At 52.5% G+C, this 15,942-nt stretch overlaps 5 protein-coding genes across 5 annotated transcripts; 4 read left to right on the forward strand and 1 right to left on the reverse strand.

Annotated features, from left to right (window-relative positions):
• Window positions 1-1,816: 1,816 nt before the first annotated feature.
• Window positions 1,817-2,521, forward strand: BJY04DRAFT_219623 (uncharacterized protein; the record flags this gene model as incomplete). The annotated part of the gene is made up of 1 exon (XM_073716623.1): window positions 1,817-2,521. One exon carries the CDS (start codon window positions 1,817-1,819, stop codon window positions 2,519-2,521), a length of 705 nt encoding a protein of 234 aa, XP_073569908.1.
• A 726-nt stretch (window positions 2,522-3,247) lies between these two features.
• Window positions 3,248-5,827, forward strand: BJY04DRAFT_86796 (DnaJ and TPR domain protein). Its single transcript, XM_073721209.1, has 3 exons — window positions 3,248-4,177; window positions 4,231-5,392; window positions 5,446-5,827. The coding sequence occupies exons 1-3, from the start codon at window positions 3,685-3,687 to the stop codon at window positions 5,720-5,722; spliced, it is 1,932 nt and encodes a 643-aa protein (XP_073569909.1). The 5' UTR covers window positions 3,248-3,684; the 3' UTR covers window positions 5,723-5,827.
• Window positions 5,828-6,740: 913 nt separating this feature from the next.
• On the reverse strand, window positions 6,741-9,706 carry BJY04DRAFT_192418 (uncharacterized protein). The gene has a single exon (XM_073711773.1). The coding sequence runs from the start codon at window positions 9,217-9,219 to the stop codon at window positions 6,973-6,975; it is 2,247 nt and encodes a 748-aa protein (XP_073569910.1). The 5' UTR covers window positions 9,220-9,706; the 3' UTR covers window positions 6,741-6,972.
• A 950-nt stretch (window positions 9,707-10,656) lies between these two features.
• Window positions 10,657-14,368, forward strand: BJY04DRAFT_86844 (putative serine/threonine protein kinase). Its single transcript, XM_073721210.1, has 3 exons — window positions 10,657-12,027; window positions 12,075-12,172; window positions 12,220-14,368. The coding sequence occupies exons 1-3, from the start codon at window positions 11,118-11,120 to the stop codon at window positions 14,158-14,160; spliced, it is 2,949 nt and encodes a 982-aa protein (XP_073569911.1). The 5' UTR covers window positions 10,657-11,117; the 3' UTR covers window positions 14,161-14,368.
• Window positions 14,369-14,557: 189 nt separating this feature from the next.
• nut2 (mediator complex subunit NUT2) lies at window positions 14,558-15,477 on the forward strand. Its single transcript, XM_073721211.1, has 3 exons — window positions 14,558-14,609; window positions 14,674-14,770; window positions 14,844-15,477. Exons 1-3 carry the CDS (start codon window positions 14,579-14,581, stop codon window positions 15,208-15,210), a joined length of 495 nt encoding a protein of 164 aa, XP_073569912.1. The 5' UTR covers window positions 14,558-14,578; the 3' UTR covers window positions 15,211-15,477.
• Window positions 15,478-15,942: the final 465 nt, after the last annotated feature.

A 15,942-nucleotide genomic window follows, 5' to 3' on the forward strand; every position in this document is an offset into this window, starting at 1 on the left:
GAGGTTGATCCATATTGCGAAGTGAACTGATATTCATGCGCTAGCATCGAGGGCTAATGCAGGTAACCTTAGGAGTAGAGGCGCCTTCTCGGCGGAGTCGGCGCTCGCAGTCTTGGAGATAATGAGATATATTAGATGCAGAGCCTTGGGTCGATGGTAAAACAAATCATGATGTGCACAGCGCATTTGGTGGCTGAGCCTCTGAGGTCAGGTTGCATCAAACAACCCTTATCCTTGTCGCAGGTTCAGTCTCCAATTGTACATATCCTGCGACCCTGCTGACATGAGACCTTCCTCCATTTCCAACATAATCTCATTTAGTATTTCACATGGTCATCCAGGGGGAATTACTTTTTCTGGGGAATTAGTTAAGGCTTATTCGTATTGGGTCAAACCGATCCAGCGATCATCCGCACATCCAGCAGCAAGTCCTTCCAAGGTTGATCAACGGAGCTTTCTAGAAGGTGACAATCGGCGTGTCCGTATGGATATCCGTTCCTTTATTCCTTCAATCCTTCAAGGCGTATCTCTTGGGATTATGTGTTAATAATGACTTCATATACTATGTATGCTTGGCTTTGTTGGATCTGCTTCAACCCTCTCCGAGTCTAGGTACCGACTCTAAACTTCCCGACAAGGCCTTATTGTTGCATCGACCAATTCTGAAGTACAACGGAAGGAAAGAGACGGTTATTATTATCTGACTTACAAAAGAAACAGTTGCATGGCGCGGGCTGACAAAGGAAGGATGGCAAGGGTGGCAGTGTCTGCTGCGCGTTTCTCGGAACTCCTCCTTTGTTTCGAACTCCAACAAACTATCCAAATTCTTTTGCAACAGTCAATCATGGCGGAGTCCTACTAACTGCCAACTACTGAATAATCATGATTGCTCGGCGCTTGAATACTGCTCCTGACTATGATTCCCAGGCCCTCGTATACGCTTTTCCTATTGGCCTTGGAATCACCATGGTTTTTCCTCGCGTTTTATATTTCTCTCAGGCTACTGCCCTGTCCACATGAGGATGCATTTTACGAGGACGCACAAAGAAGAGAAAGCAGAGCTAGCTATGCATGAATGCATGAACGTGCTCCTCAGTCTCACCGAATATGCCTTCCTTTTTCCAAGACTTCTCGGCTAACCGTCATAGACCCAGAAAGGATTCGGGGGCCAAGTGGAATGCCGGATTGGTCTTGAATCAGCGGGGCAAAACAACACTTCGCCTTTGCATTTGCCTGTGAGAGACAACAATCCCGCTGCTTGTCTCTGTAAGGCGATGCTGTATAGTAGCCTCTGGTGGTTTTCGTTCACTCACGCAAAACCCAGGTCGCTTATTACCGTTTATCCGTTTGCCAACCGCTTTGCCCTGTTAGACTCTTCAGTCGATCGGTTCGATCGGTTACTTTCTGGGTCAGGCGGAGCAGTGTTGGTTGGCCCCGTTGGGTGGGTGTTGTATGGGGTGCTCCTGTTGCTCCTTTGTTGCCCTCCTGGTCAAAGGGCCCCAAGCACCGCCTCAGGCAATCTGTGTCTGATAAATAAAACAACCATGTCGCGCCTTATGAGACTGCCCTGCCCTCCCCATCTTTTACTTCCTTACGAGTGATCAACTGACATCTCGAGTGGCGATCCACTTTTGGTCGTATTCCACCTTTATTTTTGGTGCATCTCTAGGTGACTACTCGTACTCGCCTATGTGTATCCAAGGAACGCCTCGCACTTGATTCGCCCTTCTATATAAGAGAAGAGTTCCCTGCCGGTTCTTTCTGGCCTTTCCTCCTTTCCTCTCTCTTTGCGCCTATGCTAGCGTGCACCGTACACATGGATCTTTCATCCCTAGAAGGTCCCCCAATTTTGGACACCAGGTTCTCCAATCCCGCCTCGGGCGCCAACGACATCCCTCACATTCGACTAGAACACGTATTAAGTCCTGTGAGCCCTATAGAGACCCGTCGCTGGGATCTACCTCCTCGGCCCGCCTCCGCCAGCGCCATACCTAGCCGCAGCAAGTATCCGAACACGGGCTCCAACGGTTTCTGGCAAAGCATCAATCCCAACGAAAACCCAGCAAGCTTTTCATGCTCGCAGCAGAGTCAACCTCTCCAGCCGGGCGCCTCCCAAGCCACCCCTACCCTATCACCAACTCCATCTCGATCTCCACGCACGCATTCGAACAGCGTCTCAGCACCGCACCAGCTTGTCTGGGTTGAAAGCGAGCAAATATGGATCCTTACAACTAGGACGGCACCATCGACATCTGCGCCCCATCAACGATCACATTCTTCGCATTCTTCGATGTTCGGTTCAGGGAGAGGGGGTGCGCTGTCGCATTCGCGATCTATGGATTCATACCCAATAACTGAGTTTTGGGGAGACCCTGAGACCGATGACCTACCGCCTCCGTATGAACAACATGTCTATGACCAGCCGCTGGGGCCTATTCTACCCGCCGTGACGCGCGTGCGCCCTGAAGACGTACCGCATCGCGGATCTCGATGGGCGGCCATTGGGCGGCGTGTCAGCTGAATGTCTGCAATTGATTGGGGCCCAAACTACATCAAATATCCATTACACTTCATCATGAGGTGCAATGGATTTCCCTCCCAGCTGAGTCTGGTCGGCTCGTCCTAGACCTTCCCGTCTGAGGACTCTTCGGCCTGTCATGGCTAAAAACAAGGCAATGCGTCCGACGAATCGTCTTAATACTATCAGTCGTCCTGGAATTGATGACTGGGTGTAATTGACGTAACGAAGGTCGAAGGATTGGTGACGACAGTGAATGCGCGGTGCCTGAGGCATCAGAGTCAACTCCATTTCTTGTATAACTTCCAGTATATACCTAATAGCGTTTTGATTGTTTGGTCGTTTTGGAGTTCGGGCATTGGTTAGACTAAGATATCCCAGGCGAATGAATTACGGAGTTTTTCTGGTTGTGAATGTATCTTGTGATCCTCGTGGTGTATTGCTATGTTTGTGTGAGATTTGTGCACACGAGGCGGAGTATATATGTTGTGACACACTCTCTAGAATTGCCCACCAGCACCTTTTATTATGCGAATGAGCCCATGACTTCCCGCAAAGCCGTCGGTTTCAAGCCAGAGACAGCCAGAGATAAATCAAAGGAAAGGCCCTCTGATGCTCCGTGTGCTCATTGATCCCCACCTACGAACCACTGGGGATCCTGCAATCATACTTCGTACAGAGGCGTGGGGGACTATCTACCCGACAGAGGTCGGCGACACCCAGTTGGAGCTGCCCATATTTCAGACATGAAGGAAGCAAAAGGATGATTCGACAGAAACCTGCATTTCTGCAGGCGCCTAGGATGATAGACACAAGCAGGTTGCCTATGGGAGCTGATTGCTCGTCCTGCTGGTGAGAGCACACGCTAAGATGCCAGCCTCCAGAATTCTTGTCCTGTCAACGCCGGCGGGACGACTATCGGAGTTCGATGGGTTTCTCTGACAGCTCAGCAGGAATATAGAGCAGCTCTCATTTCTTCCCGTCTTTGTCTGTCTGCCTCATTGTTCTTCCTTTTTCTTTTCTCTTTTCGCTCCGGTTATTGCTAGACCTAGAGAAAGAGAGAGAGATCTCTGGTCGCGAGAATTGAGAAATTGTTACAATTCCACCGCCTTCGTTCGCATTCGATCGCCTCCCGCCAATCAACGGCTGTCTTCTGCCCGTTGAAAATGGTGCATTTCTTCCATTTCTCCCGCTCCAAATCTCAGTCTGAGTCTCACCAACAATCACAATCACCATCTTCTCCCCCCTCTCCCACCAAGAAGAAGCCCTCATCCAAAACTTCTCCCTCCAAACATCACTCTCGCTCCCCCTCCTTCCCCTCTGCCTCGGCTCCCCGGCCACGGAACTCCCACCGGCGCTCGCACGACCCCGAGACTCACCCGCTCAACCTTCCGCCCGACGAGCTTCGTCGCCTCTCAGCCATGGCCGCTGCCGCTGCTGATCCCCGCAGCTCGATGGATATCGATAGCAATGACCCTCGCCTCACAACCCCGGCCGAGCCCAGCCAACCCAACGGCGAGCAATCTCACCAGAAGAGTCCGACCCCGCCACCTCATCGGTCCAACGGTAACACAGACGAAGCCGACACGTTCAAGTTGGCGGGGAACAAGTTTTTCAAAGACGGGAACTACAATCGCGCTATTGAAGAGTTTACCAAAGGTTTGCATATCCGCCTTTCCTTGTCCGAGATCAGCTATATTAAATGTCTGCAGCTATCGACCTCAACCCCAACTCCTCCATCTACCGATCGAACCGAGCTGCCGCAAATCTCGCCGCCCACAAATACCTAGATGCGCTTGAAGATGCCGAGCGCGCGGATGAGTTGGACCCGGGTAACCCTAAGATCTTGCACAGACTGGCTCGTATCTTAACAGGTCTTGGTCGCCCCGCAGAAGCGCTGGAGGTGCTCGACCGCATCCAACCTCCCGCTTCGGCGGCAGACCGACAGAACCCGGAGAAGATGCTACGGTTCATCAACCAGGCTAAGGAGACGTTGGCTTCGAACCGCGGTGTGTCCATGGTGGTGTTTTGCATCGAACAGGCGCGACAGGGTCTTGGCCCCGGCGTGAAGGAGCCCCGTGCCTGGACACTGCTCGTGGCAGAGGCGCAGCTCAAGATGGCCACCGGTAACTCCTTCGGAAAGGCACAGGATATCGCTATCAACATGCTCCGCGAGAACAACCAAGACCCCGATGCGCTTCTGATCCGCGCGCGGGCCTACTATGGCTTAGGTGAGACGGAGCAGGCGCTAAAGTCACTCAAGATTTGTATCGGGCTGGACCCCGATATGAAGCCAGCGATCAAGCTTCTGCGCATGCTGCAGAAGCTGACCCGGACAAAGGAAGAGGGCAACGCTGCTTTCAAGGCCAAGGATTATCAGAAGGCGATTGAACTATACACAGAAGCTCTCAGCGTGGACCAAGACAACAAGGACGCGAACGCGAAGATTCTTCAGAACCGTGCTCAGGCACACATCAACCTAAAGCAGTACGATGAGGCGATCAATGACTGCACAGAGGCCCTGCAGCTTGACCCCACATATCTCAAGGCACAGAAGATGCGCGCCAAAGCTCATGGCGGTGCCGGAAACTGGGAGGAGGCTGTCAAGGACTACAAGGCTGTTGCCGAGTCCAACCCTGGCGAGAAGGGCATCGCAGAGGAAATCCGCCGAGCAGAGTTTGAGCTCAAGAAGGCGCAACGGAAAGACTACTACAAGATCCTGGGAGTCTCCAAGGATGCCTCCGAGACAGAACTCAAGAAGGCTTACCGCAAGCTGGCTATCCAGTACCATCCGGATAAGAACCGCGACGGTGAAAAAGGTGATGAGATGTTCAAGGAGATTGGTGAAGCCTATGAGACCCTGATCGACCCTCAGTATGTATTTCCCTCAATTTACCCCCCTGGAAAGGCAATGCTAACTATCACAGGAAACGCGCTGCCTACGACAACGGCGAGGATCTGATGGACCCCGCTGACATGTTCGGCCGCGGTGGTGGCTTTGGAGGTATGGGCGGCATGGGTGGTATGGGAGGCATGGGAGGCATGGGCGGTATGGGAGGAACCCATATCAACATCGACCCCAGCGTGCTCTTCAACATGATGAACGGCGGTGGTGGCGGTTTCGCCCATGCCGGTGGTGGCAACCCCTTTGGCGGCGGCGGCGGCGGCCAGGCCCGCGGTTTCCCTGGTGGATTCCCCTTCTGAGCCAGACATCACACACCTTATGCTTGACGACTGTTCTCATACCTATCACCCTACGAAGCGCATTGACCCGATGCAACGACTGAAAATCAAAAGTCAAGTCAAAAAGCAATATATGCACCCCGCCGCAGGCAGGTGAACGCCATCATCCCATAACAACAAAACCTCATTTTTGCTCAGCATTCTGCATCTGCATCTGCATCGCTCGGTGTCATGTCATCTATCACCCGCCTACTTACTCTTCTCCGCAACCTATATGTAAACGGAGCATGTCATTTCTCTGCCACTGCTATTCTATGTTATGCGATGCTACACCCTGGCGCTATTTGCTTCGCTCTGCCTTTGCTTCGCTCCGCTTGCATACATGACCAGATAGACCGTGCCTTGCTCTGCTTCGCCATTTCTTTCAGTTCCGTTTCTTTTCATTCATATCTGTCTTACCTATTCTTCTTTATCTGTGGATCGGATGGGGTACGAGATGGCTCGTCTCGTCTCGTCGCTTAACCGGCCACGAGACTTCTACATTTTGATCTTCGCAATCGAAGACTGGATCTGTTCTCGGCGTTTTGTTTTTGTTATATACCTGGGTTTTTCTTTTTTCTTCTCTTTCTTATTACATTTTTGTGTGCTTGTGTCACGCAACAGCTCAACGGGACTGGACTGAACCGATAAATAGCTTGAATTTTGATATCGAGGTTGAGGTTTGGGAATGGGATGAATATTATATGAATTGATGAGTCTGTTGCCGTTCTGTATGCGATGTTTACTTTTTTTGCGTCCAACGTAGGCTGGGTACCTACCTAGGCAGTAATCGGGCTCGAGAGCTGACCATGCAGTTGCAACAAACGCACAAACTTTGAGTCAAGAGCTCCCTCTAGGTTGAACACTATGCTTCAAAAGCAGGTCCGGTCCCGCCCGGCGTCCTTCGCTCCTTCTGCATTAGGGGTAGGTAGTTTATTACCCGATCCACCTGCATCGGCTCGTTCATGCGCAACCTGGCTAGACACGTATCTCAAGTTGAGGCACGGTAAGACATTCAAAAGGTGATGGTGAGGATATGTTCATTATGTAGAATAAAAAATTGTAGGTACAGGAGGGGATATAAACATGCTCATCGTATCCAAAACAATGCATAGGGGGAATGAAATGCAAGACAAGATCTCAAAGATTCTGAGTAGATACAGTAGATAGATCGGTAGAGTGTCATCATCAGCATCAACATGTCATAGGTATTCCAGAGAAAATATAAAAGATCAATATCCAAGACCCGAAAGGACAGTTCTCGTCTCCGCAATGGCCATTCCGCATACGCCTAGAGATTTTGACAGACTTCCTCTCTGCAGCCTTTGTAGTCCCAATGCGACCTTCCAGCCCTCCGTCTCCTGGAGGACAAAGAGGTAGCGACGGCCTTCCTGATCACGGATTGTGGCGCGGAGGACATGTAAGCCACCATACGGTTGGCTTTCTTTACTGTCTGCGCTTTTCTGACTGGAGAACGATGGCGAGGCGAGGCGGCAGGTGTTCTTGCAGACCTTGAGGAAGTTGGAGATGTATGCGTCGGACTCTTCTGCTGTTGGTGCGTCGTTCGTGCTGCGGCGGAAGAAAGCCTGGTTCGCTTTCTGGGCGTTCGGTTTTGGCGGACCAACTTTAGGGCACCATACCTCGACCAGCTTCATTGTCCAGGCTTTGACATCCCACTCGCGTTGAGGCACACCGCGGATGTCGTCGTCGATGAAGAGGCCTTCAGTGGTGATGCGAAGGACTAGCCCTTCAGTCACCATACCCTGACCAGACACCAACTGGGCCACCGGGGTTCGAAGGAAGGCCTGGTTGAAGGCATACACGCCTCTGATCACAATCTTGTCGGGATCTTTGGTCTCATAAGGGCCGCGATTAGATGGTCGGTTCGAAGGTGGTGGAGTTGTGCGCGCCGTTGACTGTGACGGCGCGTAGGAGGACTCGGAATATACTGAAGACTGAGACGTGCCTCCGTACGGCCGTCTGGGTCGGTCATAAGGCCGAAATGAATACGCATCGTCGTCTGCGGCTGGGGCGCTGGCTTTCGATGGTGGCACTGACGGCTTCTTTGGAGATGGTGTACGAGGTGGCGCTGTTGCGCTGGATACCTTGGAAGCTGTTGCTGCTGCCTCTTTTGCTGCCGCGGCCTCCTGGGCATCTCGCGCCTTCTTCTCCGCATACTTCTTTGCAGCGGCTTCCTTGAGAGCAGCGAATTTTGCATCGGCTTCCTTTTTGGCCGCAGCTTTAGCAGCAGCTTCCTTCTCAGCTGCCTCCTTCTCAGCCCTTGCCTTCGCCTCCGCCTCCAGTTGTTCAGCTCTGGCTTTGGCTTCCGCCGCCTCTTTCTCAGCTTTGGCCCGAGCCTCCGCTGCCTGACGCTCTGCGCGAGCGCGAGCCTCAAAGTCCCGCCGTCTGGCTTCGGCTGCAGCTTTCTCCGCTTTTAGTCTTGCCTCTGCTGCTTCGCGCTCCAATCGTGCGCGATGTTCCGCTGCTTCTTTTTCGGCCTGCAATCTGGCCTCCCGTGCGGCTGCTTCTCTAGCAGCCGCCATCTCTCTCTCTAGCTGTTCTCTGCGCTCCCGCAGTTCATTTTCCATTTTTTCTCGTTCACGTTGTCTTTCCTTCTCTCGCGCTTCCGCCTCCCGTTTCCGTTTAAACTCTTCCATTTTCCGTCGTAGCTCCTCCTTTCGTCTTGTTTCCTCGCGAGCCTTTTCCCAGTCTTCTGCAGTATGTGGTTTTTTATCGTCTTGAGGATTCGAGCCCGATGGCTTGGCATCGGGACCACCTCCAGCCTTGGGACTAGGCTTGGGCTCTGGAGGTGGTCCAGGATCAGGATTGGTGTTTGAATTAGAACCAGGATTGCTCTGCGGTGGCGGCTCATTATTAGCCCTATAATGATTTCCTGAATATTGGTTTCCTGGTGGGGGCCCACCAGCGAAGTTTGCGCCGTAATTACCCTGTTGATGTGGCCCACCACCTTGTCCTCCAAAGCTCCCTCCCCTCGAATAGTTGTCCCCACTACCACCACTGCCACTGGGGCCATTGGCGCCTGACGCACCCGAAGTGCCAGACCCAAACCAGTTGGGTCCAAACCCAGGTCCTGGGCGCCCTTGTCGCGATGAGCCACCGAGTCCTGCTTGATAATTGCCGAAAGCCCATCCACCAATCCCCACAACTCCAACAGCGAGGATAGCAATTCCTGTTCCGCCGCCACTTGCGACAGTCGTTGCATACCAGAGCCTTACAACTGGTGCTAAGGTCATGTATAGATAGACTGCCACAAGTGTGCATGCAGAGCCGGCGAGGAAGCTGTTCCGCTGACATTGTAACGAAGGAAGATATAGAAAGCCAGAGCCGGCCGAATGAGGAGGGATGATGAAGATGTCGTAGTTGCCTTGCGGAAGATCAGAAGACTTGCGGTATTCGCCGTGCGTTGTTTGTGGTTTTTCCCCATGGGGAGGCGGAGGGGGTGGGGGGCCGTCGTCCATCGTTCACCGAATGGGGTAGACGACGTAGTTGGTTGGGCCTTTGTTATGTCAAGAGAATGACCTTCGTCGTTGTGCTCGCGATACGGCCCAAGAGTTCGAACTTCGGCCGGACTGCTGACCCCCACGACTATATCGAATTCAATGGGATCTGAAAGGTCGTGGATAGGGGGTAGTTCATATTCGCAATGGCATAGGATGGGCGCTGAGTCGTGTCTCAGCGCTTGTTGGGAAGGTGTAAGCGCAGCAAGCGTAATGGGAGGGAGTCGTAATGACACCGATAATGAAACAAGTGGAGTAATAATAAGACTAAGGATATATAAAGGTGGGAAAGGGTGCAAAGGAGAGAGGTCAACAGTGAAGTTGAGGGAGGAGACGGGGATGAAGTGGGATGGACGAAGTGGAAGGAAGGCGTGGCCAGGCGGCAAACAACTTCCGCGAGATGGGATCCATGGCGATGCTGTGCTTCCTTCCTCTGTGTTTGTCAGGATCAGCGCTAAGAGACCCTCGCTTTGGGAGGGTAACCAACAGGATCCTCCAATCCTAGCTCACACCGCACATGAGACTTTAGAAGCCCTTGGAGACGATAAGAAGGCAGAAACTGCCGTGATTCCATGTTTACTTTTTCCTTCCGCAGCTGCAGGCAAGCGGATGTCGACAGCTGGCATTATTTACCAACTGGCAACACGACATTGTCCCTCGAGACAGTCGAGACGGATATTCTATCTGATCATCCATCTGGATGTATGGAGAAGCTCTTCTCCGGCATCTTCTTTCCGCATCTTATCTGTCTGGAGTGCAAGGTTGAAAAAACCCCATTCCAGCTTCGTTTCGACTGCGCATTCCAACCACGGCGGCTCAACTAAGAGCTCAAGGTAGAGCATCTAGACTTTTGTAGCCAATGTCTGTACTCCGTACACAGCGACATTATCTCCTGTCCTGCTGTGTCCTCCATAGACCTCGTTGACAAGCAACCATCTCGTATTGATATTGTTTGTTTTGATTTCTCTGTTCCGGGCTTAGTGCGCTCTCAGTTGATTGGCTTTTTTATGCTTAGATGAGCCCTCCCGTCCACTAGGTCAACCTGTACAGTCTCCCGAACAGGTTAGTCTGGTAGCACGTGTCTCGTTTTCCTCAGGCAAAAATGCTCGATTGTAACAAAGCCTTTGAGTTCACAGGACGATGGTACTAGGTACATGGACAATATTGATGTTTCCAGCATTCCCATGATGGGGCATCCTGAGCCGTGACCTTCTACAAGTCCAATATGAGCCCCCTGAATGACTCGGACTTGTGATTCGTGACATCATCTCCTAACGCCCCATGACTTACTCGTATACTGTATACTGTATGTTACCGAAGCGTAATTGTTATATTACTTCAATGGGTATGTACACCCTTCGTATATTGCTGTTAGTCTTCTGTATGGTACGGAGTGGAACGGGAAAGATTACCCAGTGGAGAGACCAGCGTACCTTACTCCAAGCGTACCTGAGGCATCCATAATCGGAGGCTGAACCGCATCACCGCCTCAACAAGTTGGCACTGCTGGTTAGTTCTTGACTTCACGGCTTCTACTCCAGGCATCCCAATTGTTTGGCTTTCTGTCCAAATCTCTTCTTCCTCCTCCACCTACTGCTTCCCATTTGACCGACTGAGGGGCGCTGTCAGGTACCGCCTTCAACGTCACCGCCTCCTCAACGTCGAGCCCACCTCCCCGCCGACAACTGGCCTCTCAGTCTCGTGTGTTTGCCCGCCTCGAATCCCGTTACTTTCTTTTGTCTTTGGCTGGACCATTCTGCTCGCCTCTTTATATACTCTCTATGCAGCAACGATAGTTGTGGTCGCCCTCAAGAATTTCCCCTCTCTCCTCCCCACGGGGTTCACCTGCCCTCCCCACCATGGCCTCCTCTTATCAACCTAATACTCAGTCCTACCAGAGCCATGCTGCTCAACATCGCCCTGTCCCTTCGTATAACCCGGTTGCCGCTCTGAATGCGCCTGCTGGAACCTTTCTACCCAACACAAAGGTTCAAGTTGGTAGCCACCGAATCGTGATTGAGAAATACCTCTCCGAGGGTGGATTCGCCCATGTCTACGTCGTGCGTCTGTCGCAGCCCATAGATGGCTACGATAAGGCTGTCTTGAAGCGTGTGGCAGTTCCCGACAAGTCGGCACTCGCTAACATGCGAACGGAGGTCGAGACAATGAAGAAGCTCAAGGGACACCGCCACATCGTCAAGTACATCGACTCCCATGCGTCGCAGCTCAAGGGTGGCGGTTACGAAGTGTTTCTCCTGATGGAATATTGTGCCGGTGGTGGCTTGATTGACTTCATGAACACACGGCTGCAGAACCGGTTGACGGAGCCGGAGATCATCAAGATCTTCTCCGATGTTGCGGAGGGTGTCGCTTGCATGCACTACCTTAAGCCTCCACTGCTGCACCGGGACTTGAAGGTGGAGAATGTTCTTATATCTCGCCAGGGAAGCTCTGTTCTCTACAAGCTTTGTGATTTCGGGTCCGCCGCTACTCCACGCCCCGCCGCGACATCGGCTGCGGAGGGCCGCTTGATTGAGGACGACGTACAACGACACACGACCCTGCAATACCGAAGCCCCGAGATGATTGATGTCTATCGAAAACAGCCAATTGACGAAAAAAGTGACATTTGGGCTCTGGGAGTTCTTCTATACAAGCTTTGTTATTATACAACCCCTTTTGAAGAGGTCGGACAGATGGCCATCCTCAATGCGAGTTATAAGTTCCCATCTTATCCTCCGTTTTCGAGCCGGCTGAAGATGTTTATTTGTGAGTAACTCAGTCTTTTAGCAGTGTACGATACTGACTTTCTGCAGCTTCAATGCTTATGGAAAGCCCGCAAAAGCGTCCCAACATCTACCAGGTAGTGCGCGAGGTCTGCCAGATGCAAGGGAAAGATGTTCCTATCCAAGACGTATGCGCGCGCTCAATATCTTATGCTCATTACGCTAACATGAACAGATTTACGCGCACCGTTCTGCTTCGGAAGCACGCCGATACCAAGAGCTTCCGCCATCTCCAACCGAAGCACCGCAGCTCGGAGCGGTATTCTCACCACCGATTCAAGAGACCCAAGTCAATATTCCCGAAATTGCCCCGATGCGCCGTGGGCGTCCAACCAGACCAGATGCTTCGCAACACAACTCTGCACGGCCTAGTCCGTCCCCTTTTCGTGGTGCGTCCACGGATCCTTTTGCCGCCCTGGATGGCGGAAAGTCGCCCGGCGAGTTCTCGGACAGATTTCCATCACTTGATCAATTCAATATCTTGCATGAGAAGAAGGGCAAATTCGACTTTGAGCCAACTGTTGCCGATAAAGAAGACGATGCTCTCGCCCAAAGGCTCACCAACGCCCTGGCAGACGAGGCATTTGCGAAACCTTCACCGAGTGAAGAATCACCTCCGGAGCCGACAAGCAGACAATCGCAACCGTCTGTGGCGAAGACCACCCCTACAGAGTACAGCCGATACCATGATGAACCCTCGCGACAGACGCCATTATACCAGCCCGCTCCGCAAAGGCCTACCATGGTCTCTACCGGTACAATGACCTCCCCGCCGGATAGCCCTGTAGTGACCGAGTTGAAACCGTCTGGTCGACCGATCTACAGGTTTCCGTCTTCGGACCAAGCACCAAAGGTTACAGACAGCGAGAAGAGGAAATCCAGACAAGGCATGTCGCCTGTTGCTTCGTCAAAGCTGGAAGATCCCAGGCTCTCATCAGACAGGCTCTCGAATTTGTCGGCATCCTCGCGACCGTCATTGGAAGCTCTCCGGCCATCACACCTTGAAGTCGATGACTCTATACATCGATCAAAATCCGCCAACGGCAGGTCTCGCCCGTTGTCAGTTCACGCTGGCACTAAGCTTGAGCTGCCGCCAAGAAGCGCGGAAAGCGCGCGCTCATCACTTGACTTACCAAGGTCACCCTATGACGGAGGTTCTCCATTGCAGCATGCCCGGACGGAAGTCGATTATGACCGCAGTAACATTTCGTCGGATGTGGACTACCTACGGGCAAAGGAGGAAGAGTCAAACCGAAAGCGCGAGAAGCGTTATAGTGCAAGCTCCACAAAGCACAACAAGCGTGGCAGCCTTTCGAGCTTGTCTCTTTCAGGCACAAAGACCTTGCTGGCTGGACGATTCGGTGACGCCTTTCGTCGCTTCGAGGCTGGACAAGAAGGCAAAGCTCAGTCTCCCGCTCAAGAGGACTTCCCCAGGCCGTTCCTGTCTCCAGTTCCGGGTTCCGAATCACCCGGAGAAACTGTCAAGCATTCAGACGATGAAGACGAGGACATTTCCCCGGAAATGCGGCGCGAGCTCGAACGTCGGCGGCTCTCACAGGAAGAAAAGCGCGTAGCTAGCGCTGCGGCCGAATACCGCCGTCGAGTGACCGAGCAAGGGGAAGGAGGCCGAAGACCGACGGGTGAGACGACTCGAGCTCCCGCAATTCTCAACCGGGTCCAGACATTACTTGGCGAGGCTGGCAAGCCCCCTCCCCCCAAGACCGCCACAGGATATGGGAGGTTCACAGACACTTCCGAGCCCGCTTTGCAGGCAAAGCAGCCAGAAGTACAACCACGACCGAGCACACGAGGCGGCGGGCCCCCTGCTTCGGTACCGAAGCAAGAGACATCGTCAACTTACGCGGCCACACAACGCACGGGTCCACGACCCACGGCGCCCCCAAAGCCACAGAGTCTGCGAGCTGGAATCACAGGCACAGACCAAACTCAAACCAGCAGCTTTGACCGTCCGCAAAGCCGCGCAAACCCCACGAGTCCAGGTGGAGATTGGGAGGCGGACTTCAGCCGGCGGTTTCCCAGCCTCTCTGGGCTAGAGATGGTAGAGACGGAGATCGAGATACCCAAATTCCCGGCCGTGCGAACGAAAGAAGTGTAATATTCTACTATACTTGCCAATGATTGCTCATGTTTAGATTAGCCATACATTGTTGTTGTTTCAGTCCAGCTTTGGGCTTTTGGTGCTCGGAGTGAGTGCATCTCAGGAACCGGCCATGTTGACCATATCGGCTAATACACTGGCTTTGATGTTCGTGGTGTACATGTACCTTATACCATTATCTATATATACTGGTCATCTTTCCAAGCTTGAGTGAGTGTAACATTTGTAACATCTTCACATCGTGTAACTAGGTGACCCTTGGAGCTGGTTGCAGGTGGTCACCCGTGGGCCCCGGCCGGAGTACTATATCACCAAAAGCGGTTAGATTGAGATACCCCCCCAACCTTATCGCATCGCCTCTCTCCAAGCTTCAATCCGATTTCACTTTCAAACCATCACAATCAACACTCAAGCCATGGCGCCCATAACGCTCAGCACAGTTGACAGTCAGTTTCCTCTCAGTCTCCTTGATATTGCTTCTTTGCAAATGTACTAAGACAATTATTACAGCCGAAATCAAAGATATAATCCAGCACCTCTTCGAAATCCAATCCGCCGTTCATGGCTACCTCGGTCCCGAAACACAGCAGGAACTCGTTCGCAAGATGTACACGCCCCGCCTTCCAACCCCATACCCACCTTACACTTCAAGCAAGGCTAACGAAGTGATGGAACTGTAGAAAAAATCTAACAACATCCCTCCAAACCCTCTCCCTCCACACCCGCGACCCCCCCACAAACTCCTCCCAAACAAACAACAACAACAACAACAACAACAACAGCAGCAACTCCAATTCCAATTCCTCCGACCCATTACTCCATAGCATCGCCCTGCCGCCCGAAATTATCGACTACGTGGACGCCGCCCGCAACCCAGACATCTACACGCGAGAATTCGTGGAGCTCGTACAGCGCGGGAACCAGGATCTGCGCGGGAAGAAGGAGGCCTTTGCGAGTTTTCGGGATGTGCTTGCGCGCGAGATGAGAAGTGCTATGCCGGAGGTTAGGGGGGAGGTTGATAGGGTTATTGAGAATACTGGGGGGTGAGAAAAAGGAGAGGGGAGAGTTGAGATTGGGTTGGAGGGTGGTTGGAGTGTCGCGTTAGGGAGAGTGGATTGTGATTTTTCTGGAGTTGGAGTTTTGGTTTCCTTGACACGGCTGGATAATGGATTGCGATTGTGTTTTTGCAGATGTGCATTGTGGACGGACTGGGCTTCGGTTTCTCTAGAGGGAGAAGTGGGACTGCCAAAGGGAAGGAATGAGCCAAGTGGGCACTACTTCGGAGGCTACGGTACTACCCAGGTGCCAGCACTAATTAGCGACGGGCACTGCCAGGACCGGGGTATGAACTCTGGAATATAGGACATCCGGACGATGGACTTTTTTGCGCGGTTCTGGCGTTTGTATTTCGCCTGGAGTTCAAAGGGATCACATTGATTGATTGAGCCCTCGCGCTCTCATCTCACTGGGAACTATTTTATGTCGCGAAGCTAATTCTTCAGGGTTCTCTAGCCGAGTGCCCCAGTGCTGCTAACTGTAGGCAGTGTAGGCAGTAGGTACTAGGCAGTGAGGCACCGGCTAATGCGAGCCCCTGTTTCTGAAAGATTAACCCCTACTTCTTCTACTGGACCAGAGAAGGAAACTAACCACTCCCACGCATGCTTGCCGTGGATCTCGGCATTAGAGCCTTGCTTAGCTTGTTATTTACCCCCTTCCTCTCCTGGGTTGTTCAGCGGCTATGACGAGTCGGAGTCGAGGGTTTCGGTGCTGGATGGGGCT

The sequence above is a fragment of the Aspergillus karnatakaensis genome (genome assembly GCF_047715665.1).
Source record: "Aspergillus karnatakaensis strain CBS 102800 unplaced genomic scaffold BJY04scaffold_33, whole genome shotgun sequence".
NCBI classification, from domain to species: Eukaryota; Fungi; Ascomycota; class Eurotiomycetes; order Eurotiales; family Aspergillaceae; genus Aspergillus; species Aspergillus karnatakaensis.